Source organism: Pistacia vera, unplaced genomic scaffold (assembly GCF_008641045.1).
Source record: "Pistacia vera cultivar Batoury unplaced genomic scaffold, PisVer_v2 Contig211, whole genome shotgun sequence".
Taxonomy (NCBI): Eukaryota; Viridiplantae; Streptophyta; class Magnoliopsida; order Sapindales; family Anacardiaceae; genus Pistacia; species Pistacia vera.
Window position 1 is genome coordinate 1945866 of NW_022196015.1, and position 27062 is coordinate 1972927.

Genomic DNA, 27062 nt, shown 5'->3' on the forward strand with positions numbered 1-27062 from the left:
AACTTATCCTTTTATTTAACTTCTGAGATATCAATAATAGTTGATTACGGTGTTCATAGTTTATTTTATTTTGACATAAATTCTGTGATTTTGTGAAATTTTTAGTTATTCCATAATTGAATTTTGGATAAGCCAAATTGTTATGCAAATGGGTTAGAAATTGGTTTCCTCCCCTATCTTAGGCAATATAATATAACAAAATATACATATTTATATTTATATTTATATAGTATATAATAATGTATCATGTAAATATGCCTAACAAAGTAGAATTACATGAATTAAACAAGTATGGATTACATAAAGGTTGGAGTCATGGAGTGAAGGATATCATTAATTTCATATGGTTATATATAACACATAAACAATCCCATAGACGAGGTTTCACTTTTTATTTTTCGTAATTGGGGTGTTCATTCCAGTTTATACGTATTTCAATTAATCTTTAGGGTTTATTGAACACTCTATAAACTTAAAAGACCAAGAAGTCACAATATTATTGCGATAAGTGACCCTAAAATTTGAAAAGAACTCAAGGAATTGAGTAAACCTCTTTGGTCGCCCGATGAACCCCTTGCAGTTGAAAAGGTTTTACTTTCATCTTCATATCCAATGAAAACCTTAGTTGTACCTACTCATTCATATTTACAATGAAACGTTGTTGTAAAATGAAATAAAAAACTGAGGAAGAAACGAAGAAAGAGTGCCTAATGAAGAATGTCTATTTATTTGATATTTCTCCCTTCCTCAGTTACCACCTTCACCATATTAAGCTTCCACTTCCACCGCCCCCAGCATCAACCTCATGAATACAAATTTTAACACAATTACAGAAAAGAAAATCACGTCAACCTTTTGTTTTTATCATATACTGGTTTGATGTTGATGCAAGTTATATAATCAGGGACGTAGTCAGAATTTTAGTAAGTGGGGTCAAAACATCAACTATAAATCGAAACTTTAAATCTTATAACTTAAGTTTTTTTGAACCATTTATACTAATCAAGTAAAATTCAACTCATAAACCCATAAAAACTCATCAAATTCAATATAAATATTAAACAATTAAATATATATCAAAATAAATCAAATCTCAAATCCTTAAAATTAAGGTTTCATAATTTTTTAAACTCATTCAAATTAACTCAATAACTACCAAAATTTATCAAACTCACTAAAACAAAACTAATTAACCTATACAAACATAAACAAGATTAAATCAAACTCACATCAAAATCTAAGAATTTAATCTTTCAATTTAAACTCAATAAAAATTTATAGTTCATGATCTTTCATCAATTAAGAAAGATAAAAGAAAATATTTTAAGCAAAAAAAAAAAAAAAAAAAATGAGCATCATCTTAGTAGCCACCAAAGTAATAGCATTTCTTGAATAATCTAATCAAAGGAAGAAGAAAGTATGATTTAAAATGAGAGCAAACGAAGAATAAATTAAAAGTAAAAAAATATTAATACAAATTTTTGTGAGGTCAATATAAATTTAAGTAGGGTCAAGATTGTAAATTTTATAGTATATAAAACCCTTTTAATTTTTTTTTTTTTCAAATGTTGAGTGGGTTCAATTGAACCAATAGGTGTGGGTGTGGCTACGTAATCTATAATATAAAGAAGAATAATTGGAGGGCTACTTTGAAATCTTAATTAATCAACCTTCAAATAAATAAAGAATGTCAAATCCTTTGACTGGAATATGAAAGTCTCTTTATCTTAACCATAAGTTACCGACACAAATATATTAACTTTAGATATCTGAACAACAATGACTTGGATACAGCTCATCACTCTTATCTTTTAAGAGCAAAAATAAAACAAACCAAGAGATTATTCACAACATGGAACTGAAGAGATTCATGCACGAAATATATAAATGTTTCTTCTACGTCACTACTATTACTAATCAACCAAATAACCTATCACCCTCATGAACCTCACTTACCGCAATACTTTCTCCAAGTTGGTGGTTGCTTTGTTTTTTTCTAGGTGTACAAATTAGACCAGCGATGCCAAAAACCATTTCTACTTCAAATAACATTTGTGTTGTGTGTTGACATGTTGCGCATCGACCCTTTTGCTATATATGTGGTTCTTGATAATATTGCTTAGAGATTAGTTTCTTGATCGTGTTTTCATCAAAAGGGTAGTCTTCAAATTTCGAGAAAGCCCTCACCAACTTTTACTTCATTACCATTTCTCTTGTCATTTGAGCAAGGATATTATTTTTTGTTGATATGGGTAGTCTTCCAATCTCCGAGAATACAACCATGATTTGTGCTCCATTAATGGTTGAATCTGCGGAGCAAATGGTGAGCGATATGGACAGGGCCAAGGCAGAAGGTGCAGATATAGTTGAGTTGAGGTTGGACTTCATTCGCAACTTTCAGCCTCGCCGAGACCTTGAAATCATCCTCAAAAACAAGCCATTGCCAGTGCTCATTGTCTACCGGTAACAGTTACAATTCCATCTATTCTTAGACTTTGTCATATTTGCATTTGCTTTTCTGGTATTCAAACTGTATAGTTCTATTTTTATACAACGGAATGAGCACTCCCCCTTTAGAGCTGAAAGATTGTGTGACTGACTTCAATTCTTTCTTTCATAAATTGAAGGGGTTATTTTTACAATCAAATAGTTGGCAGTGTCGCAATCATGATGCTGGAGAGTAATATAGTAATTAACTAGTACATGAAAAGAATCATAAAATGACAAGATTTTGATGAGAAATATATGTGGTCCCTTAGTAATTTGTTTTTTTCTTTTCATAAGAGGACGAAAGAGCATGTACAGGTAAAACACGACTCTGAGTCTCTGACCAGTCAGTCATATTGCAAATTATTAGGTGGGCAAAGACATTAATGTCCCATATATGCCGTATTTATAGTATAAGCTGCAGAAATACTTATAAGTTCATATTTGGGTTGTGGGTAGGACCTAGTTAATCATTATAAATTATAAAGAATGCATATGAATAGTTGCTTTCTGTTGCATACTGTATAATATACAGTAGATTAATAATGTTCAGTAGATAAATGAGGAGTCTGTCTCTGATGCTTTGCATATTCCTAAGTTTATTTCAATACCAATCATCTGGTGGCTTCCAGTTCACATGTTGGTTGCCAATTTTTTCAAAGTAACTGATAATTGTATGCAGAAGAACATTGTGAAACTGAATGGGTGATATTTTCAACCTGGGTATTCTTATAAATGGACTTACCGTAGGGTGGTTTTTAATCTTTTTTGACCTGAGGACATCAGAAAATTTGGTGATCTTAGAGGAGCCACATAATTTTTCTCTAAGATGTGTGCTCAACCATGTGGGTGGTTTCTGATGTACTCGTGTTCACAAATTTACAAAGATGATCTGCATATTTCTCTGTTGTAATTTGCTCTGAAATTTCCATGTCAGGCTCTGCACTTCCTCTAATTGTGTTACATATATTTCTTCTCAGTTTCAAAAGTTTGTTGAATGATGAGGATGGATGATGGAATTATGCCACAGGAAAAGGCTTGTGTATATATGTTCATTCTAAGTTGTCAGATGTTTATTTTCAATTAGTCTACTGTTAAAAGATTAATAAGATAAGATAACAAGGATGAGCAAGTTCAGAACTAAATAAAATTATGGTGAACTTAGGAGGAATTTATATGTTTCTTGTCTCTGGAGAATAATCAAGTGTAATTTTCAGTACTAAAGGAGCAGCTGTAATTATGAATAATATTACATGGTAATGTCAAACTTCTAATTTCCTCGACATCTAATAATAGTTATGCAATTTTTTCTAGGCCAAAATGGGCAGGTGGTCAGTATGAAGGTGATGAGCAAAAAAGATTGGAAGCACTTCATATAGCCGAAGAACTAGGAGCTGATTATGTTGATTTTGAACTCAAGGTAGATATTTGATATATATATATATATATATATATATACACTGTATATATCCTATTCATTCTCGAACAGGGCATTTAAGATTCTTTCTTTCTTACTTATTGGTATTCTCCATTTGGCACTTTTTCTTCTTTATTTTAAATTAAATATTTGATAGCAGATATTAAATATGATGCCTATGGCAGCATTAGAACCAATTTCATTATCATTGTTATGAACTAAATGTTATCTCAAGTGTCAGATTATTTGACTTGCATCATTTGATTGCTCAGGTGGCTTCTGATTTTAAAGAGAAATGGCAAATGAGACATCAGAGTGATACAAAATTTGTCGTATCACATTACTTAGGCGGCATAACTCCTTCAATTGAAGATCTCAACCATCTTGTAGCACGCATGGAAGCCACTGGAGCAGATTTCGTTAAACTAATTGCCAGCGTAACTGATATTACTGAAATAGCCAGAATATTTCAGTTGATTTCACACTGCCAGGTATTAAACTGCATAATGGCACTATATGCAATTTAAATGTATTGCAAAATACATAAGATTCAATGAATAGAACATTTTCTTTGAGTAGAGGAACTTTAAATGCATCATGAGATTAGATAAATCTTAGTAAATTCTTTAGAATTTTGTAACTGCAGTATGACATTAGCTGCTGATATTACCAACAGGTTCCAACAATTGCATACTCTGTTGGGGAAAGAGGCTTCATGAGCCAGATTTTGTCTCCAAAATATGGTGTCGATTTAGTCTATGGATCTTTAGCGGGGAATCCGGATCCTGGTCTACCTACAATAGAAAGCCTGGTACAAACTTATAATGTGAAGCATATAGATGCAGATACTACAGTTTTTGGGCTCATTTCGAAACCAGTTAGCCACAGCAAAGGTCCATTATTGCATAATCCCACTTTCAGATATGTGAATTTCAACGGAATATATGTCCCCATGTTTGTTGATGATCTCAAATCATTCTTTTGCACCTACTCACGTGCTGACTTTGCTGGTTTTAGGTATGCTAGTCCATGTTGAAGTTAGGAAACCTATAAAATATTTTGGTACTCATAAAATTGGGGAATATGTCATAACTGCTTTATTTGTCTTTGCGAAATTCTCATTTTTCTCATGTGTTAATTGTAGTGTTGGGTTTCCATACAAGGAAGCCGTGACTGAGTTCTGCGATGAACTCCATCCTCCTGCTCAGGTTGATCTGTTTCCCCCAATTTGAATTTTTGCAATTATGTTGACAGTTTTAATTTCATACTATTACAATATTTTTCCAATGTATTTCCTCCTGCTATTCTTTGGCTCAAGCATGTTTTAGAGCACCATTTATGAGTCAAGTCTTGATCAAGGTTTGGTTTATGGAGCTGATTTTTTGACTGCGAAATGATATTCTTCATCAGTCTATAGGTGCGGTCAATACCATTATAAGGAGGCCTAGCGATGGGAAGTTAATTGGTTATAATACAGATTGTGAGGCTTCAATAACTGCAATTGAAGATGCCATTAAAGGTACTTATAGCAATGCCAGAACATGTCATTTCTACGTGTATGTCCAAATTGTAAGGACTTGATTATCTTATTCCATTTCAGATGTTGACATACTGATATATATGTGATTGAAATACCACAGAAAAGGAATCCTCTAATGGCAAAACGTCTTTTGGCTCTCCACTTGCTGGGAAATTATTCGTACTAGCAGGCGCTGGAGGTGCAGGGAGAGCACTGGCCTTTGGTGCAAAGAGTAGAGGAGCCCGGATAGTCATTTTTGACATTGATTTTGGTACATGATCTAGAAGTCTTTTTTCCTATGAGAATGGATGATATAATTTTTGTTCTTCTATAACAAAAATTATCTGGTTTCCAATCCTGACTGTTTCAATATATTGACTTCTATTGCCTTATTGTTTGTCCAAAAGACAGAGCAAAGTCTCTTGCAAGTGCTGTCTTGGGTGAAGCTCGGCTTTTGAAAGATATAGCCAATTTCCGGCCAGAGAAAGGGGCAATTCTTGCAAATGCTACACCGTTAGGAATGCACCCAAATACTGATCGAATTCCTGTGGCTGAGGTTCTTTCTACAACCATCATAACTAGAACAAAATTCTACAGTTTTGGTTACGCTACTAAATCTAAAACTGTTCATATGCTTTTTGAAGGAAACATTGCAAGATTACCAGCTTGTGTTCGATGCCGTTTATATTCCTAGAAAAACCAGGTTACTAAAAGATGCTGAAGCTGCAGGAGCAATCACAGTCAGTGGAGTTGAAATGTTCCTGCGACAGGCCATCGGTCAATTCAACCTCTTCACTAACGGAGAAGGTCAGTTTGACATAGAATTTTATACAATTTTTCAGTTTTGAGAACATATTTTGTTTAAATGCTATTAAAAACAATTTTCGAATACAATCTGACCTCTTTCCCCTTGGCTTTTCTGTATTGCAGCTCCAAAGGAGTTCATGCGAGAGATTGTTTTTGCTAAGTTCTGATGTATAATTTATACACATTGTCATTGTAACCTGCATTATGATTATTATTATTATTATTATTCTCTCATTGGTTAAACCAATTGATATTGCATAAACAGCTGATAAGACAAAGCTGAGAAGATTGATAATCTAGTTAAGCAAACTTGATTGAAATGCCTAGTAGCTTTACTGTCGGGTGTCTAATCAGTTCATCACATAAATGGGCTGGGGTGGGCTAAACATTGGGCTCAAGTTCAGCATAGAAATGTTATGGTTGATCTATTGGTGCAACTGTCAAAAAGTCAGTGAAAAGACAGGTAAGAGTGTTATAAATGGCACAACATAATATTATCCATTTTGACATTATAGAGCCTTACAGTATTGTTTTTGGGTTTCAGGCCCAAAATGCATTATAATGTGGGACTTCATAACAAAGAGGGAATTGTAACTGTATTTTTCTATCAGCAATTCAGCATAAACCAACAAAGATTGTAGAGGATCATATTATGGCAAGTGACCTCAAACATATAATTGAGATTCCCTCTTGCTAAGCATGTGGGTATTGTTTGTCCACGTTTCTGGATTGGAATCTCCAAAATTATGCAGAATTTACCACCAAACTGAGCCTGTAAACCATCAAACATCTCTTGTTTATCCACACAAGACAATATATAATAATTTAGATGAAGTTGATTATTTTATCTAGGTCTATCTGAACTGCAGTTTGAGTATGAACGACTGTTGCACAAGGCTAATTGTTAGATAGAAAATGGTCAAAGAGATTCAGATACAGAATTTGGTTTTCACTTTCAAATGGTATCCTCTTTTTTTTTTTTTTTTGGTTGATCGGAGGTGTTCGGAACAGCTTGTATGCATGTTAACTAATTTCTTAGGATCTTGAAGTTAACGATTGGATAAACTTTTAATTATCATCTCTATTAACAGTCTCTGAGTAATACATCCAAGATTCTTAGTTGATCACTCAATCATCCAGTGATGGTTTCCAATGATATCGTTGATATGATAATCAAATGTTTTATTTTAATAATATTATACAATATTCACTAAAAAGAAGGAAATTCAGTTTTCTGTAAATCATTTTCTGGACAATGACATCAACGAAAAAAGTTAAGTACTTACATATCATCGAATAAATAATATCCCGTGTCTATTTATAAAATGGAAATATGTAATATCATATAAATTAAATATTTTTTTTGGATGAGAAATTTTAAAATAAAATATAATAAAGTGTAAATTATATTTAATATGCGAATATGGTAATCACGTGAAGTTGTATTTGTGAAATAATGAACTACCACAAGAATGCAATAATTTAATATTCAAAAGGGTATTTTGTTTTGAGTTTTGGACTATTTTATTCTGAAAGGTAGATAGAATAAAATATCTCACATTTTATTGTACTCACGTGTTTACCAAAACTTCAAACTTATTCATTGTTTCATTACGATTAGGATTAACTTTTTAAGCATCACTTGAAAATTTTTCAACACCCATTTCACAAACCAATTCATCGGCGATGTGTTCAATTTTGACTCTGACCTTGCCGCCATTCATCTGTCTTTCTCTTGAGCCTCCTTTCCGAAGTTCCTATAAGTTGCCCCTCAGTATCTCTTTTTATCTTAATTGTTTAGTACTATATGTAAACTTAACTTAAAATTTTGACTTAAATTGAGGCAGTCATTGATATCTTGTAATCCAACATATGTGAGAAAGAGTTTGGAGATTTATCACCTCAATAATCTCTACGTTATTGGATTATATTAAACCTACAGCTGAAAATCTATGTAAAAAATCACGTATAAATCATTTATATTAATTAAATCCGAAGTGTTTTTTATGTTATTTATGAATCAAAGATACAAACACAAAACCATTGTTTTATGACCCATCTACTTTGTACTTGGCAACAATTATTCCTATATGCTTTTTTCTAGATGCCATATAGAAACATTAAGAAAGAAACAAAATCAAGTCCTTAAACACAAATCAAAAGACTAAATTTATTTTATAATTGAAGCTAGAATTGCGGCAACCTTTTTCAACTTGATTAAGGTTTTGATTATTTTAAAGTTTCAAACATGAAACAGTCCAAAATGGAAGCAGCAGCCGGTTAAAGCTTGCATGACGACCACCTAAGTTTCTACAGGAAGAATCAGTTCGTATCTGATAGTTTGTTTGACAACTGAAGAGAAGACTTAAAGAGTGTGAGACTATTAATTCCCACCCAACTCTCAATCTACCCTTCCTTCAGAGAAGAAGAAAAAAACGAAAAAAGTTAAACATGTTTTAGAATAATTAGATGAATACATAAATATTGCCAAAACCAACATATATATATATATAATTTACAACTCTCATTATACTATATTACACCTCTTTCTTCTATATCCAACTATTCACTTCTCCTGCAAAATCTATACCAGTAGTTCAAGAGTTAATCCACAGCAAAATGGGCAGCCTTCCGGTATACTTACATTTTCCTCTTCACTTTCTACTCATACTCTTTCAGAATACCAAGTTTAATTTCACGTTCAGCGTTATTTTCTCTCAAAACTGGTTTAATTAAGCTGCTTCCATGGCTTATATGTTTTTTTCAGAGTCACATTTTGTTTTACTTTGTCTGTTCAACTAGCTTCACTTATCACTTATAATTATTAATCTTTTCAGGTTTTTGCAGAAGATTTTTTTTTACTTGAAAGTTCTGTGATATTGAGTCCATGCAGCTTAGTATGTGCTACCGGTGTAATCTCATATTCTTTTTTCTGTTGTGTTACTTTATTTGTCAGTTCACTACATCCGATCTTCAAACGAGCACAAGTGGGGTTCCGAGTAGTCCAACGCTGCTATGTACGCCATTGATGGGAACAACAGTGGACCAGATGTTCATTGAGATGCGAAAAGCCAAGGAAATTGGTGCAGACATTGTTGAGATCCGCCTCGACTGTTTGAGAAACTTCAATCGCCGCCAAGATCTTGAAATTCTTATTAAACAGTCTCCCCTGCCCACTCTTGTCACTTATAGGTAATGAACAAAGTCCAAGATTGCCTCTCTTCCATATTTACTGGTTAATGTTTCGTTTAGTTTGTCTTGTTTTCACTATCTTTAAACAAACTTGTCTTGCTTTTAATGGTATACTCTTTATCTGTCTATACAATGAATAACTGAAGAAACCTGTAGAATGATGTTTTTCTTAGACTTCTTTTTGCCAATTATAGGTATGGCGAATTTGATATGCACTCTGCCTACTGTATATGTATCTTTTGCTATATGGAGAAACTCCATATCCATAATCTCTCTTCAGAGTGGTTCATGATTGAACTCTAGAGGCTATTTGAGTAGCATTAAGTGTATTTTAAGTCTGTTCTAAAGTTGCATTTCACTTCGGGCAACACTTTTTTCTGTTGCTCTTTGGTTGATTGGTTTGTAATTAGTGTTTTCATTCTGTTTCAAAAATTTCTTTCTTAAAAGCTGTTGCTTTTTCATGTACCTTTTAGACCAATTTGGGAAGGAGGTCAATATGAAGGTGATGAAAACAAGAGACAAGATGCACTTCGTTTGGCAATGGAACTCGGAGCAAGTTATATTGATGTTGAGCTTGAGGTAGCTAAACTTTCAGCATCCTGATCAATTCAATTACATGACAGCATAAGTTTTATTTTAGCACTATGATTTCTAAGTGCCATTCGCAAAGCTAATACATCTGTATGTTTTTGTTCATCCTTTTTGCAGGTTGCTCATGACTTCAACATGTCAATTTCTGGAAAGAAGCCTGATAACTTCAAAGTCATTGTTTCTTCCCACAATTTCCACAACACACCATCGGCCGAGGCTATTGGCAATCTGGTGGCAAGAATACAAGCTACTGGAGCTGACATAGTGAAGATTGCAACTACTGCATTAGATATCACTGATTGTGCACGCATTTTCCAGATAATGGTGCATTCTCAAGTAAGTATCATATGATATTCTTTACAAAGTACTGATTTCTTTCAAGTATTGCATTATTCCTGAACTGTATGTCCTTAAATTTGTGATACATTTACTGAATCTTTGCAGATTCCAACAATTGGGATTGTTATGGGTGAGAGGGGTTTGATTTCTCGATTACTTAGTCCCAAATATGGTGGATATCTCACTTATGGTGCACTTGAGGCTGGTGCTATTTCAGCTCCTGGCCAACCAACAGCAAAGGACTTGCTGGATTTATACAACTTCAGACTTATAAACCCCGATACTAAAATCTATGGCATTATTGGGAAACCTGTTGGCCACAGCAAGAGTCCTCTTTTATTNTACATATAATTTACAACTCTCATTATACTATATTACACCTCTTTCTTCTATATCCAACTATTCACTTCTCCTGCAAAATCTATACCAGTAGTTCAAGAGTTAATCCACAGCAAAATGGGCAGCCTTCCGGTATACTTACATTTTCCTCTTCACTTTCTACTCATACTCTTTCAGAATACCAAGTTTAATTTCACGTTCAGCGTTATTTTCTCTCAAAACTGGTTTAATTAAGCTGCTTCCATGGCTTATATGTTTTTTTCAGAGTCACATTTTGTTTTACTTTGTCTGTTCAACTAGCTTCACTTATCACTTATAATTATTAATCTTTTCAGGTTTTTGCAGAAGATTTTTTTTTACTTGAAAGTTCTGTGATATTGAGTCCATGCAGCTTAGTATGTGCTACCGGTGTAATCTCATATTCTTTTTTCTGTTGTGTTACTTTATTTGTCAGTTCACTACATCCGATCTTCAAACGAGCACAAGTGGGGTTCCGAGTAGTCCAACGCTGCTATGTACGCCATTGATGGGAACAACAGTGGACCAGATGTTCATTGAGATGCGAAAAGCCAAGGAAATTGGTGCAGACATTGTTGAGATCCGCCTCGACTGTTTGAGAAACTTCAATCGCCGCCAAGATCTTGAAATTCTTATTAAACAGTCTCCCCTGCCCACTCTTGTCACTTATAGGTAATGAACAAAGTCCAAGATTGCCTCTCTTCCATATTTACTGGTTAATGTTTCGTTTAGTTTGTCTTGTTTTCACTATCTTTAAACAAACTTGTCTTGCTTTTAATGGTATACTCTTTATCTGTCTATACAATGAATAACTGAAGAAACCTGTAGAATGATGTTTTTCTTAGACTTCTTTTTGCCAATTATAGGTATGGCGAATTTGATATGCACTCTGCCTACTGTATATGTATCTTTTGCTATATGGAGAAACTCCATATCCATAATCTCTCTTCAGAGTGGTTCATGATTGAACTCTAGAGGCTATTTGAGTAGCATTAAGTGTATTTTAAGTCTGTTCTAAAGTTGCATTTCACTTCGGGCAACACTTTTTTCTGTTGCTCTTTGGTTGATTGGTTTGTAATTAGTGTTTTCATTCTGTTTCAAAAATTTCTTTCTTAAAAGCTGTTGCTTTTTCATGTACCTTTTAGACCAATTTGGGAAGGAGGTCAATATGAAGGTGATGAAAACAAGAGACAAGATGCACTTCGTTTGGCAATGGAACTCGGAGCAAGTTATATTGATGTTGAGCTTGAGGTAGCTAAACTTTCAGCATCCTGATCAATTCAATTACATGACAGCATAAGTTTTATTTTAGCACTATGATTTCTAAGTGCCATTCGCAAAGCTAATACATCTGTATGTTTTTGTTCATCCTTTTTGCAGGTTGCTCATGACTTCAACATGTCAATTTCTGGAAAGAAGCCTGATAACTTCAAAGTCATTGTTTCTTCCCACAATTTCCACAACACACCATCGGCCGAGGCTATTGGCAATCTGGTGGCAAGAATACAAGCTACTGGAGCTGACATAGTGAAGATTGCAACTACTGCATTAGATATCACTGATTGTGCACGCATTTTCCAGATAATGGTGCATTCTCAAGTAAGTATCATATGATATTCTTTACAAAGTACTGATTTCTTTCAAGTATTGCATTATTCCTGAACTGTATGTCCTTAAATTTGTGATACATTTACTGAATCTTTGCAGATTCCAACAATTGGGATTGTTATGGGTGAGAGGGGTTTGATTTCTCGATTACTTAGTCCCAAATATGGTGGATATCTCACTTATGGTGCACTTGAGGCTGGTGCTATTTCAGCTCCTGGCCAACCAACAGCAAAGGACTTGCTGGATTTATACAACTTCAGACTTATAAACCCCGATACTAAAATCTATGGCATTATTGGGAAACCTGTTGGCCACAGCAAGAGTCCTCTTTTATTTAATGCATCATTCAAGTCAGTTGGTATGAATGCAATTTATCTTCATTTCCTGGTGGATGATGTGGCAAAGTTTTTCAACACCTATTCAACCCCTGATTTTGGTGGATGCAGGTCTAATTTCCTTTTGCATATTTTTCTTTATAATTTCATTGCGCTAGTTTTTCGACATGCGAAGTAATAGTATTTCACTTGGTAATTCAGCTGTACAATCCCTCACAAGGAAGCTGCACTTAAATGCATGGATGATATTGATCACATTGCCAAGGTATTAAATTTGTTTTCACTCTGCGATATTCATTGACATTTTCCCCAGAACTTGATGTTTGCACCTGCAGGTAAAATTTAATGATTGATTCTTTTCTTCTTTCAGAAAATTGGAGCCATCAATAACATTTGCCATAGACCGGACGGGAAGTTGTATGCTTTTAACACTGACTACATCGGTGCCATTTCTGCTATCGAGGATGGACTAAGAGGTTGCAACCATGTTCACTAGAGTTGGATCCATCTTAAGAAACTTCTCTCTCAGCTTTCTGACTTATGTTTTCATTCAACAGAATTAAACGGAAAAGCTCCTGGAACTGAATCACCCTTAGCTGGTAAACTACTTGTTGTTCTCGGAGCTGGTGGTGCCGGCAAGTCACTTGCCTATGGTGGTGCACAAAAGGGAGCAAGAGTTGTCGTGGCCAATCGCACATTTGGTAACATTCTATCATTGTGTTACAACATTTGAGTTGGGTTCTATTCTCGATGAAATTTTGTAACTGGGTGATAATGTGCAGAAAGAGCTAAAGAACTCGCTGACAAAGTCGGGGGAAAAGCTATGACTCTTAAAGAAGTGGAGCATTTCCATCCTGAAGAAGGAATGGTTCTTGCAAACACTACATCTGTGGGAATGAAGCCTAAAATTGATGAAACCCCCTTGCCCAAGGTATTCCAAATTCCTTCCTTTCTCTGTTATTCATCAATGTCATTGATTTAATTGACACTGATAAACATAGTATTTGACTCTAATGTTTCTACTTCTTTGCAGCATGCCCTGAAACATTATTGCTTAGTATTCGACGCCATTTACACGCCAAAAGACACCAGGCTCCTGAGGGAGGCAAAAGAGACTGGAGCTGTCATTGTTTATGGGACAGAAATGTTGATCCGCCAAGGCTTTGAACAATACAAGAACTTCACTGGTTTGCCTGGTAAGTTATGATTGAACCAAACTTGTTAAAAACAGAATTAAAAGAGTCAGCTCTTAGTCCATAATAATTCATTGGTTTTGTTTCATTTTCAATTGCAGCTCCAGAAGAATTGTTTAGGCAACTCATGGAGAAACATGCATAACAGGGAATGTGCTTCGTTTTTGCTGAAAATCGTCCGTTTCTATCCAAGCTAAAGTGTTTAAAATTTTGCATTATAGGAGTAGCTGTTAAGTTATGTTGTTGTATTAATAAAAATTGAATATGGAATGGGAGAACAACTTTTCTTTTGAACGATCTATCATTTCTTTAAAAGACTTTAGTACGAGTGCTATCTTTTGGGCTTTGTAGTTGAACGACTCGTCATCTGTTGACCATAAACGACTTGTCCTCCTTGTGAATCCTAGTTACATGATGTGTGGTTCAATAATGTTAGCTATATGACAAGTTGTTCACTAAAGCGCCAGGCCGCCCCGCTGCTCTTAAGTGAAGTAGCAGCTCTGAAGGTAGGGATGGGTGTTTGCCCCAACCCGCCTCGAACAGGCCAAGGATTCCTTGAAAGAGTCGGGGATCGGGATGGACCTGAGCCGAAGAAAATTTGAGATCTGCAGCTCAAGTTATTGTCCAAATACNAAAAAAAATTGAAATAATTTTTGTAATATATGCTTATATTATTAGAAGGCCCCCAAAGTAACTCTTGCCTAGGGTCACAAATGTTCTAGAGACGGCCTTGGGCGTTTGCCCCACCCCACCTTGAACGGGCTAGGGATTCCTTGAAAGAGTCGGGGATTGGGACGGACTCGTGTTATCTTTCATATGATGAAGCAAAGAATGATATTTGGGGAAAAATGAACTGCTTCTTTATTGAATGTACTGTACCTCTTATATACAAATACAATAATATTAGTTAATAACTAACTTGAGTTAACTAACTAACTAACTACAGTTAACAACAATAACTAACTATATTAACAATATTTAACTTCCAATACACCGCACGCGACAGCCATTTTCGGCATGTACCCGACGTTGTTAGCTTTCCTTGACACCACCCTCTTCCTCCCCTCAGCCCTTTCACCAAAACCCCTATCATACCTCATCCGTTTACTCTACAAATCGTTGGCCATTGATACCTTTTGGGCCGTGACTTCTAAAGACTTTTCCGGTCAATCCTGACATTGGAAATCACTCATTTCACCACCCATCACTTCTCCAACATCTACTCTCCAAAACCCCCCATAACCTAACCCTGTTAGCCTGCTGGTCGCCGTCCACTTCTCCTATTGATTTTGCATCTCAAAAGGCAAAAAAAAAAAAAAAAAAAGAAAAAAAATTGAAATAATTTTTGTAATATATGCTTATATTATTAGAAGGCCCTCAAAGTAACTCTTGCCTAGGGTCACAAATGTTCTAGAGACGGCCTTGGGCGTTTGCCCCACCCCACCTTGAACGGGCTAGGGATTCCTGGAAAGAGTCGGGGATTGGGACGGACTCGTGTTATCTTTTATATGATGAAGCAAAGAATGATATTTGGGGAAAAATGAACTGCTTCTTTATTGAATGTATTGTACCTCTTATATACAAATACAATCATGTTAGTTAATAACTAACTTGAGTTAACTAACTAACTAACTACAGTTAACAACAATAACTAACTACATTAACAATATTTAACTTCCAATACACCCCCCCCCCCCTTTTCTCGTTGGAGTGTGCTAGAGATCAAGCACACCCAACTTGCCTAAAAGATGATGATGAAGTTGGTTCCCAAGAGCCTTAGTCAAAATGTCAGCTGGCTGCTCAGATGAAGAGATGTAGGCAGTGCTAATGAGACCCTTTTGAATCTGTTCGCGTACAATATGACAGTCTGTATCTATATGTTTGATCTGCTCATGAAACATGGGATTCGAAGCAATGTAGTGAGCAACCTGATTATCACAATGCAGAGGAACAAGAGACAAATTGGAGAAAGTAAGTTCTTGGAGAAGTTGGACTATCCACATCACTTCACAAATAGTTGAGGCCATGGCCCTGTACTCAGTTTCTGAAGAAGATTTTGAGATAGTAGCCTGCCTTTTGGATTTCTAGGAAATGAGTGAGGAACCAAGAAAAATACAATAGCCTATAACTGATTTTCTAGTCATCAAATAGGAGGCCCAATTAGAGTCATTATAGGTAGATAAACGCAAAGAGTTGGCTGTGGGAAAAAAGATACCTAAACCTAGAGTAGATTTCACATATTTGACAACACTAAGGGTTGCTGCCATGTGTGATTGTTTAGGCTGATGCATGAACTGACTTAATAAGTTCACAGGGTAACTCAAATCATGTCTGGTCATGCATAAATAGAAGAGCTTGCTAATCAATCTCTGATAGACTGATGGACCAGGAAGTAAAGGATCACTGCCAGTGGGAAACTAATCATCATAGGTTGTTGATGTAAGTTTCAAATGGGACTCCATAGGAACACTAGATGGCTTAGAAGCTGATAACCCAAACTTAGAAATAAGCTCTAAGGCATACTTTCCCTGACATAAGCTAATGCCCTTACTTGATCTAGCTACCTCAAACCCCAAAAAGTACCTCAACATGCCAAAATCTTTCAACTTAAAATTGGAATGCAATAGCTCCTTAGTTTGATGAATCAAATTCTGATCATTTCCAGTTATCACAATGTCATCCACATATACCAGTAAAATGAAAGTATGAGAATTCAGTGTCTTAATGAACAAAGAGTAGTCTAACTTGGACTACCAAAAACCACCATGCAACAAAGTTGAAGTCAGTTTATAATTCCAGGCCTTAGAGGCCTGTTTCAAACCATATAAGGATTTATGCACCCTGCACGCAAGATTTTTTTGCCTCCCTTGCTGTGTAAAACCCTGAGGAAGTGTCATGTAAATTTCTTCTTGCAAATCCCCTTACAAGAAGGCATTATCAACATCAAGTTGAAATAGAGGCCAATGAAGCATAGAAGCTAAAGCTAAAATGGTCCTAACAGTAACCATTTTTACAACAGGGGAAAAAGTTTCAGAATAGTCAATACTAGCCTGCTGTGTGTACCCCTTAGCAACCAAACGTGCTTTATATCTGTCCAAGGTTCCATTAGCTTTGTACTTGAGCTTGTAAACCCATTTACAACCAATGGGAACTTTGCCAGGAGGTAAGAGTACTAAAGACCAAGCGTGGTTCAGTTCTAAGGCATGGATTTCTTTATTCATAACATCCACCCAATTATGGTCTTGTGATACTTGATGAAAATAGGAGGGTTCAGCCAAGGACAGATTGGATAAAAAAGCCTTATATGTGGGTGAAATAGTGTTATAAGAAACAAAATTAGAGATGGGATAGTGTATGTGATTGGCTGGGGAGGAATGAGGGATAGTAGGACAAACAAAGTCTTGTGTCCAAATAGGAGGATGGACACTCTTGTTGGATCTCCAGAGAACAGGAGAAGGAATAGGATTATCAGAAGAAGGACAAGAAGTAGCAGGACTTGGTGTATTTAGGGAAGAAAGGTCAGTGGATAATGTGTTGGTAGGGGAAGTAATTGGTTTTGTGATCTGGACAGGAGGGGAATCATGATCTGGAAAAATAAGAAAAGGAGACTGACCTGGTTCTGTGTCAATAAAAACAAAATCAAGTGGAAAGGTAATTTGTGAGGGGTGAGAAAAGGCAAAAGGGAAAATGTGTTCATAGAACACAACATCTCTGGTAACTGTTATGGAATGAGTAGACAAATTATAAAGGATATACCCTTTTTGAGTTAAGGAATAACCTAAGAACATTGAGGGTATGGCTCTAGGAGACAGTTTGTCTTTAGAAGGTAAAATGGTAGCATATGCCAAAGATCCAAAAACCCTTAAATAATCCGATACAGGGGGTTTAGTGAAAAAAAAAATTCAAAAGGGGATAATCCTTTAAGAACCAAAGTAGGCAATCTATTGATTATATAAACTACTGCCTAGTCACAATATCCCCAAAATTTAGTAGGAACATGAGACTGAATGTGCAAGGCTCTAGCTACTTCTAAAATGTGCCTATGCTTCCTTTCAACTATGCCATTTTGTTGACGAGTATAGGCACAAGAATTTTGATGAATTATGCCTCTATTACTTAACAAATCATGGCAAGAAGTATTAAAAAACTTTGACCCATTATCAGTTCGAATGCACTTGGGATGCATATGATATTGTGTGTGAACCATCTAGAGGAAATATTTGAGTGCAGAAAAGGTGTCTGACTTGAATTGCATAAGAAATAACCAAGTCATCCTAGAACGATCATCTACTATGGTTAGAAAATATCTAGCATTACCATTGGTAGGAATCCTATATGGTCCCCAAACATCTAGGTGCAAAAGATCAAAATTATGTTGTGATTGTGATGCACTATTAGGAAAAGGAAGCCTGGTTTATTTGGCTAAAGGACACACATAACAGTGTGTAAGAGGAAGATGTGATGTGTTTATTTTGGGCAAATTGGAATGCATATTAGACAAAGTAGAATAGGAAACATAGCTTAATCTTTCGTGCCATAATGTGATAGTTTTGGACATAGAAGATGACACACACGAATTAGAAAATATAGGCTAAATTGTGAACTGGAGTGTACAACTTGTGAAGAAAGTAAAGGCTTACATTCAGTTTTATTAGGCTTTTCAAAAACTAATACAAAGGGAGAAATATACAAATTTGGATCAAAGTAATAGAGTCCTTGACTATGCTTACCAATCCCCTTCAATTTGCCATTGCAAAGATCCTAAATTAAGCAAAAACCAGGATAAAAAGTAATGAAACAGTTGTTAGATTTGGTAAGTTTTGAAACAGAAAGTAAATTGTGATGAAATTCAGGAACATGTAGGAATTAGACAAACAAAGATTATTGTCCAGATCAACAGTTCCAATATGTTTCACATAAGTTTTGGCTCCACTTGGTAAATGTACAAGAAATCTAGAGGATCGTTCTACAGTAACAGGTGATTTTAAAAGAGAATAGTTAAATGTTATGTGATCAGTTGCTCCAATATCTATTATCCACTTACTATTATCAAGACAAAAAAATAGAGCAACAAATATACTTGCAAGATTAGTAGCTGGTGTAGAGACATTTTCCTTTCCCAACAATTGAAGAAGTTGATTATACTGCTATCTTGTCAACACTGGGCCTACGATAGCAGTAGGATTTCTAGCTTCAACTGAATCAGGAGCTGAGTTTTGAGCATGGGCTTAATCAGCATAAACTTTTGTTTTGGAGAAGGATTTGTTCTTTGTGAATTGATAATCTGCTAGGTAGCCAATGAGTTTATAACATGACTCCTTCTTGTGTCTAGGTATGTGGCAAAAATCACACTCAATATATGGTTTTTTGCCTTTATATTTTTGGCCTTGATTCTGAACCTTTCCATTATTTTGAGCATGCAGGGCAGTAGTCATGTCGGAATTCTAATTCATTCCAGCTAAGACTTTTTGACTTTCATCTTAGTGAACCTAGAGTAAGCTTGCTTAACACTTGGCAAGGGATTCATAAGCAGAATCTGACTACGGACCATGGAGTAAGAATCATTCAATCCAATTAAGAATTGTAATAGTTTCTGTTGGTTCAAATGTTCCAAATAGGCTTTTGATGACATACTATCAAGAGCAGAAAGGCTAACCAAGGAATCAAGTTCATCCCAAAGCGATTTAAGCTTATTGTAATAAATGGTGACTGAGCTTGTACCTTGTGTCAAATTAATGATTTCTTGATAAAGAGTAAACACTCTGGTTCCATTCACTTTGTGGTACTACTCCTTTAAATCTTGCCAAACCTGTGCCTAACTTGTAGAGTAAACTACGCCGTTAAAAATCTCTTGTGATGCGGAATTGAAAATCCAGGCAAGAACCAATGAGTTACACCTTTCCCATTGTGGAACAAGGCGTGAATGAACTGACAATTTGGTGCATGTTCCATCGACAAACTCTAACTTATTTTTTGCACAAAGGGAAACTGTCATGGCATGAGTCCAAATGCCGTAGTTTTCAGTTTCAATAAGTTGTTCAGATACCAAACAAACCACGAAATGTCAAGTGGATGAACATAGAGAGGTGAATTAGCGTCAATTGAAGGTGCTACTAATTCTTCAGTTGAGCTCGCCATAGGTACTGAGCTTAAGACAACAAGATTGGAGCTAAAATGAGCTGAAAACGAAGATGAATGAAAGAAATTCAAACTGAATCAAAACGAAATTGGAGACTAATCGAAGATCTCTGAGCTAAATCAAGCTTCAACTGAAAACAGGAAAAATTTGGGGCAAAAGAGCTCTAATTGAAGGTTCTTGATTCTTTTGAGTTTGATCAGAAACAGAAACAAACTTGATTGATCTGACTCTTTGATCGAAAAATAGAATCTTGATGCTCTAATACCATGTTATCTTTCGTATGATGAAGCAGAGAATGATATTTGGGGAAAAATGAACTGCTTCTTTATTGAATGTACTGTACCTCTTTTATACAAATACAATAATGTTAGTTAATAACTAACTTGAATTAACTAACTAACTAACTACGATTAACAACAATAACTAACTGCATTAACAATATTTAACTTCCAATAACTTGGGCCCAAGAAAATTCCTCGGCCCTTAGGACGGGTCGGGGACAGAGCTTAGCCTCGCCTTGGCCCACCCCGACCCACAACATTAAAGATAGAAAGGTGGTCCATCCTATAATATATATATAATATATACATATCTAATATATTATATATATATATATATATATATATATTATATATTATATATATATATATATATTATATAACTAAATGTGTTTAATTTAAAGAAATATAAATGTATTTATTTATATATTATTTAAATAAATTTCAATATAAAGTAATATTTTTGAAATTTCTTAAACTTTTGGTTTGTTATACAAATGAAATTCGATTTATTTCAAAACCCTAGATTTGGTTAAATATATAAACCCTCGGGTGCTTTGGTTTAAGGAATATTGTATTATTGAGAATATTATAATGGGAAGATAGATTACCTTAAAGTTACTTGAAGATTGCGTTTGGTTAAGGGTCTAGGAAGTACCTTGGTAATCTATCTTGATTATGGACATTCCGTTCAATTGTGCAAGTAATAAAAGATTTTGGTAATCTTTCAATACCAATAGTAGTTACTGTAGATAATAAGAGTATTAAATTACCAATTGGGGTGTGGGTGTTATTCTTTATTTTGGGGTAATCCAAATTTGTTCGTTTTACCCTTATTAATAAACATTTGGACACAGAAGCCTCATATGTCTATCAAAAACAATTACCCAAAAACCTACATTTGAGAATTTACCTAAAACACCACAACAATAAAAGTTAAAATTAACAAAAAACCCCAACATCCGAGACGACTATAGGCACTCATTGGCCAGTGTTGGCAGTTGTCGACACGCGCACGATCAGTTAGATATGGTCGGCCATGCGCCCAATAATGCCATTTCGATCAGATTGAAGGTTGGAAATGACTAGGGCCTTCGATTTAGTGTTGTTTCCAACAAGATTGGCACATGGTCGGCCAGTTCAGTCGACGTGCAACCGTTTTGGTGACTTCCTCTGTGCGTCGCGGCAATCATCTTGGGTGGTTGGGGGTATTTTGTTAAATTTAAAAATAATTGTGTGTGGGGGGTGTTTTTAGCTAAATTTCAAAATAAGGGGTTAATTAGTACTCTAATAATAATAATATTAAAAATGAGGGCAATTTTAGTAAAGACTCCTCTCGATATTTTTTATTTCTCCCAGCTAAACATATTAATTATTTATACCAAAACAAATCTAACCAAACATATTAATATCCCTATAATCTTCAGGTAATCATCTCACTGGTAATCCTATCTTTCAATAATAAACATTGCCAAAACCAAAATGTTAGATTAAAGGTGGTTTGAAATTGGATAAATTGGTGGATATGTTATATAAATTATCGAATTACCTTTCTTTTTTAATATTATATTATTAATGGATTTTTTCTTTACCCCTTACATTTGAGATTTTGTTAAAACACCCAAGCTACAAAAAGTTTAAATTTTAACAAAAATACCCCCACCCACCCAAGCCACTATCAACTATCAACAGTCGCCAGAACAGCGCCACGACGTTTTCACTAATCTGACCGTTTTCGGCCAATTATGACCGGAAATAGTCAAATGACCATGGATCTAGCTGAAATGGTCAGATCTAAGCAATATTCTAATGAAAAATATTCTAACGTTAAGGGGTTTCATATATATTGATATCTGATGGGACAAACCTCGGATAGTTTAAAATAATCCTTATTTTTATTTTTGAAGGAGCAATTGTCTAAATAAACACATATATCGGAATTAATTTAAAAAATAAATAAACAAATCAGTTTGCAAGTCATACACTAATAAAAGAGCACACACTTGTATTTAAATGGGGAAATAAAACATGGTGATATGATTCACTATATAAACTTTCTTCTTTTATCTTGTTGACTGTTACTTTACGTAGACTCCCATATTTAAAAATAAAAGAAAAAAAAAAGATTGAAAATGTAGAAAGCTATTTCATAAAATATGACCTACCTATTACTTAAACAAAGGTTAAAATTTGTAGTTATACTGGCTTGTTTGGTTCAGATTGGGAATATACTCTTAGTATTCCCAAAAAAGTTAAACAGTAAAATACCCAAAATCTGATTTTTGGAATACTATTTCAATATTATTCAATTTTTTAAACCCTTAAATTTGTAATTTAATAAATACCACTAATATTTTTAAAATTATAAAAACACTCCAATAATCCCCAGCTTACAGAATTCCGGCGCACACGCCGTGGGGAAGGAGGTAGCGGGGAAGGGGGAAGTAGAGGGAGCGGGGAGTTGAGGATAGGGGGGGGGGGGAACAGCTCAGATAGTATATGCATAGACTGAATCTGGACGGTAGTGCGTCGATCTAAGACTATTTCACGGGGGGGGGCCAGATCCACGGTGGGCACTATCTGGCCGAGAAAACAGGCAAGATCTAAGGCACAAGGATCTGGCATCGTAACAGTTGGTACGACGGACTAAACAAACCGGTCGTCGTTGTAGCATCAAACGACGACCGTTTCTCCGGCGTCACCGCCATGAGAGCAAATCGCAATCCAGACCCCTCTGGCCCGGTGTGGAAGCCGGCAGATCTGGCCGAGAGTCTGGCCTTGCCGACCAGATCCCCGCGTTGGGATTGCGGCGGGGAAAGGCCATATCGGCGCATGACCCGGTAAGAATCCAGCCGGTCATTGCGCCCCCTAAGAAGTGACTCCAGACCACTGCCCGGTGGTTGGTGGCCAGACTGGGGGTGTTGGAGGGTGTAGGGTGGTTGATGGTATTTTTGTTAACTTTAATGTTTTATAGGGGGTGATTTGTTAAAAAAAACAAAGATATGAGTATTTTTATTAACTTTATAAATTACATTTCACTAACCCACCCAAATTCACTTTTTTTAACGTTTTTCAAAAAAAATAACTTTTTCCAAACCGTAAATTTGAACAAACGGAAGCCACTATTGCTATATATTATTTTATGCATGAATAATAATATTCTTTAATTAGTTCGATCTCCTTTCTTCTTGATTGTGTTGTGAGATGTTACAAGTAAACATTATAATAAGCGGGGCTAGATAGATGTGAGACTGAACAGACATTAGGTCCCAAAAAAATAAATAAAAAAAAAAAAATCAGCTTGGAAAGTGGAATCCCCTTTCCAAACAGAAAACTTCTACGATCCTTTCAACATTTCAACCAGCTAAGTTAGCTAGATCTTCCGCTGGGCGGCTATATATGTAATTTTTTTAATACGTAACAGTCTTAAGAAATGTAAAAATTTCAGACATTTACTGATGAAATTAGAAATAGTTTATTCTAACTCATATATATTAAAAAATCTCTAAAAAAGCATGTTTGAAAATTTTTATCATATAAATTATTATTGTTTACGGCTTCACTTCATAAAATCTTACAATCAATAGTAGGGATAGATGGTTCGTTTCTCAATTTATCGTAAAAAATGTTAAAAAATTTTTATGTTATTTATCCTTTACCATTGGGATTGTAATATAAAGTATTATTCTTTTCGGGGATAGCAATTTTGAATATACTATGAAATAGACGAAATTATCATATATTGATTTGAGAAATTTTTATTGATGGATAATATATAAAAGAAAATACTTTAATTTAATAATGTAGTAAAATAGAGGAAGAGATGTTTAAAAACAAATGAAAAAAGAAGTTGTGTTGATGATTTTATAGAAACGGTGTCTGAACAAATAGTAATTTACAATGGTAAAGTATTACAGATTTTTTTTATTAAATTAAAATAATGGCACTAGATAACTTTCTTTTTTGGATGAATTTGTTTGGTAAAAATAAAAAAATAAAAAAAGTGGCAGACAAATGAATCAAAGATTTAAAGCGTAGGGCCAAAATAGGTACAACAGTCAAAATAAAGAGGACAATGGTAAAACAAACTTCAAATCACCCACGGGGCAGGCCTGGCGCCAAACTCACCTAACTCCGCCGATTAATTGCCGATTACAATTCTCGCAAAGTTAGTTGATTCTTCTCAATTAATTTTGTCTACTTATTTAATGATATTTATTTTCTTCTTCTTTTTTTTTTTTTTTAAACATTTTAAAGGGTGTAATTTTTTTTTTTTTTTCGGAGAGAATCTTACTCTTATTTGAGCATCACTGATATAGAGATATATGGAGATTGAAATTTATAAAATATAGAACTAATAATTCAAGTGCTTTTCTCTTTATGTAACATATGAATTATTTATAATACATTTCTTGCTGTTTGTTAATTACAAAAAATCTTTAAACAGTTTATAGTAAATATCATATGTGAAAAAAGACATGTATAGTAGAATTAGGGTTTTTATTACAGAACACAAGGAAAAATAGATAAATAAAAATTACATGAATGTACTAAATAGGATGATTCTAAGGAGTACTGTAACATTTATTTAGGGGAAAAATAATACCAAAAAAAAAAATATATATTTTTTTTATAAAATATGTATTTTTTTTATGATAAATGAAATATAGAATAATTAAAATTCTGTTATTTTTTTAATAATTTTCGTGGTATATAAAGCTATTTGAAGAATAATAAAGATTACATATATAACCCAACCATTACAATAACTTTTTCTCATAATCTAATGCTGTTAGCTCGTAATTGGTCAGTTTGCAGTTACTATCAGTCGAGATTGTGAGAGAAATGTTGTAAGATTGAATTGCTTGTAAAATGTTAATTTGTTTTGCTCTCTAAAGAATCCCTAACTAAATACAAAAGGAAGGATCACATTTTCCAAAGAAACTTGAGAGGAGTTGTAAATTGTAATCAACTATTTTGAATAGAAAAGGATTGTAAATAATATTTTATTTTAAAATTATTATTAAGTATTTGCATGTTATAAAATATAAGCCCGAGACTGACAACCAGCTAACGGTATACACAAAGTTTTAAAAATAAGGAAGTTGATACTACAAGTAGAAGAAGTAGCAGGACCACAAAACGACAGAGAGCTTATAAAAGCTCTCTTCTTCGCTTGTTCCATATCTTTCACTACTCTAAATCCCCCAACAAGCAAGTCGCCTTCTCCCTCCTCTTCTCGCATACTGACCTATTTTAGCCAAACCTCACATCTCTGAAAACCAACGCCTAAATCTCTTAGACGGCAGACGTTCCGGTACATTTATTTTCTTTTCCTCAAAATTCTTTTTTTGTTTTGTTTTTTTTTTTTTTTTGGTTTTTGTGAATTGTTAACACTTTACTGTGGTTGTGGATCACGAAACGTAATAAAAGAAAAGAAGTTTTGGGTTCTTGTGAAGGGAAATGTGAAAGTTCTTTACTCTAATTGTTGGCTTATCATTTGAAGTGAATGCATTATTTCTAGCTCAAGGTTCTGAAAATCTTAGAAATGAAATTGTTTATTATCTCGGTTAAGTTGGTTGAACGAGTATAACTTTGTGTGTTGTATCATGGTGATCTTAGTTGGCTACTACGGATCTTAAATTGTGGATGGAGGTAGAAAAAAATTCGACATGATATGTGCCCGGTATGGCGGAAACAGTTGATCAGATGCTTGCCCAAATGGGAAAGTGCAAAACAATTAGGTGCTGACCTCGTTGAGGTTCGCATTGATTTTTTGAAGAATTTGTCCTAGAAGTGATCTAGCTATCTTGATCAAACAAGCTCCTTGCCTACTCTTATCACTTACAGGTAATGGCACATTCATTAAAGTATATGTTCTTTTTCGGTGTTTGAATTGAAATGAAGTTTTGATTTTGGTGGGTTAAGGTTTGAGAATCTCTGATTTGAGTTTGTAGCTGAGCGTTGTATGGATTAAAGTATTGAGAATAAGGAAAGAAACATTATGCTTTTTATTTATTTTTACCTTTCTGGATTTGCATAGAATGAATCTCAATTTGTCTCAGTCAAATGGTTCAATTTGACCCAATTATTGGTAGAGTTATCGTGGTAGAAAAATTGCAAAATTGAGGCTCTGAAAGAAATTTCTTTTGATTGGTATCATGTTTCTCTTGTCTGAAGAAAACAGAAAACTTAATTTCAACTCATAGCTTTAGTGAGTAATCAGCAAAAAGTGTAGTCATATTTAGGATCAAATTTTAGAGTTGTACATGAATCCTGAAGTGTATTCAACATTGGGGCAGAAAGCTAACAGTTTTGGCATAACGTTCCTGTGATCGATAAAGTTCAAATCCGTGTAGCTCTTGGCCATAGGTTCTCTTTGGCCAGAGTGAGTCGTGATACTATGCTAAGCATTTCAATCCAACATTTAGGTTTCACTATAAATATATTCAGTCCTCTTCTTATGTTATGGAAAATTTAGATATTTAAATGTTTATGGATCATGCACCTTTCAGACCAAAATGGGAAGTGGTGGTGAGTATGATGGCAACGAAGCCAACGACAAGCATGCACTGCGTTTGGCCATGGAATTGGGAGGCAGGATTCATTGATATTGAGCTCAAGGTTTGGGATTATTTTGTTCAAAACTATCATGGTTGAGTGTACAACATTGTTTTTCCATGACAGTTTCCTGATTATCTAACTAAAGCTTCCATTTTGCCTCTTGAAGGTAGCTCAAGAGTTCTACAATGCATGGGAAGAGGCCTGAAAAAGTCAAATAATTTGTTTCATCCCACATT

The 27062-nt window shown here is 34.7% G+C and overlaps 3 protein-coding genes across 4 annotated transcripts; all 3 read left to right on the forward strand.

The window, feature by feature from the left end:
• Positions 1–1925: 1925 nt before the first annotated feature.
• LOC116129363 (bifunctional 3-dehydroquinate dehydratase/shikimate dehydrogenase, chloroplastic-like) lies at positions 1926–7060 on the forward strand. 2 transcript variants are annotated; one of them, XM_031415108.1, is made up of 11 exons: positions 1934–2463; positions 3802–3907; positions 4177–4395; positions 4581–4921; positions 5049–5112; positions 5315–5423; positions 5545–5694; positions 5831–5979; positions 6068–6230; positions 6354–6693; positions 6775–7060. In XM_031415108.1, the coding sequence occupies exons 1-10, from the start codon at positions 2249–2251 to the stop codon at positions 6395–6397; spliced, it is 1560 nt and encodes a 519-aa protein (XP_031270968.1). In that variant the 5' UTR covers positions 1934–2248; the 3' UTR covers positions 6398–6693; positions 6775–7060. The 2 variants fall into 2 exon arrangements, with proteins under 2 accessions (XP_031270969.1, XP_031270968.1); XM_031415109.1 differs by lacking the exons at positions 6354–6693; positions 6775–7060 and having other exon boundaries at positions 1926–2463; positions 5835–5979; positions 6068–6209.
• Positions 7061–8757: 1697 nt separating this feature from the next.
• On the forward strand, positions 8758–10703 carry LOC116129403 (bifunctional 3-dehydroquinate dehydratase/shikimate dehydrogenase, chloroplastic-like). The gene is made up of 5 exons (XM_031415148.1): positions 8758–8864; positions 9187–9422; positions 9896–10001; positions 10131–10349; positions 10458–10703. The coding sequence occupies exons 1-5, from the start codon at positions 8850–8852 to the stop codon at positions 10701–10703; spliced, it is 822 nt and encodes a 273-aa protein (XP_031271008.1). The 5' UTR covers positions 8758–8849.
• Positions 10704–10716: 13 nt separating this feature from the next.
• Positions 10717–14144, forward strand: LOC116129366 (bifunctional 3-dehydroquinate dehydratase/shikimate dehydrogenase, chloroplastic-like). The gene is made up of 11 exons (XM_031415111.1): positions 10717–10823; positions 11146–11381; positions 11855–11960; positions 12090–12308; positions 12417–12763; positions 12854–12917; positions 13023–13128; positions 13210–13353; positions 13435–13583; positions 13686–13848; positions 13947–14144. The coding sequence occupies exons 1-11, from the start codon at positions 10809–10811 to the stop codon at positions 13988–13990; spliced, it is 1593 nt and encodes a 530-aa protein (XP_031270971.1). The 5' UTR covers positions 10717–10808; the 3' UTR covers positions 13991–14144.
• The last annotated feature ends 12918 nt before the right edge of the window (positions 14145–27062 follow it).

Excerpts from the sequence above, each read along its gene's own strand:
- LOC116129366 (XM_031415111.1), top strand. Across the intron at positions 11,961-12,089 it reads ATATTGATGTTGAGCTTGAG|GTTGCTCATGACTTCAACAT; the intron begins GTAGCTAAACTT and ends TCCTTTTTGCAG. Across the intron at positions 12,764-12,853 it reads CCTGATTTTGGTGGATGCAG|CTGTACAATCCCTCACAAGG; the intron begins GTCTAATTTCCT and ends TTGGTAATTCAG.
- LOC116129363 (XM_031415108.1), top strand. The coding sequence starts at position 2,249 with ATGGGTAGTCTTCCAATCTCCGAGAATACAACCATGATTTGTGCTCCA. Across the intron at positions 4,922-5,048 it reads GCTGACTTTGCTGGTTTTAG|TGTTGGGTTTCCATACAAGG; the intron begins GTATGCTAGTCC and ends TGTTAATTGTAG. Across the intron at positions 5,980-6,067 it reads ATCGAATTCCTGTGGCTGAG|GAAACATTGCAAGATTACCA; the intron begins GTTCTTTCTACA and ends TGCTTTTTGAAG.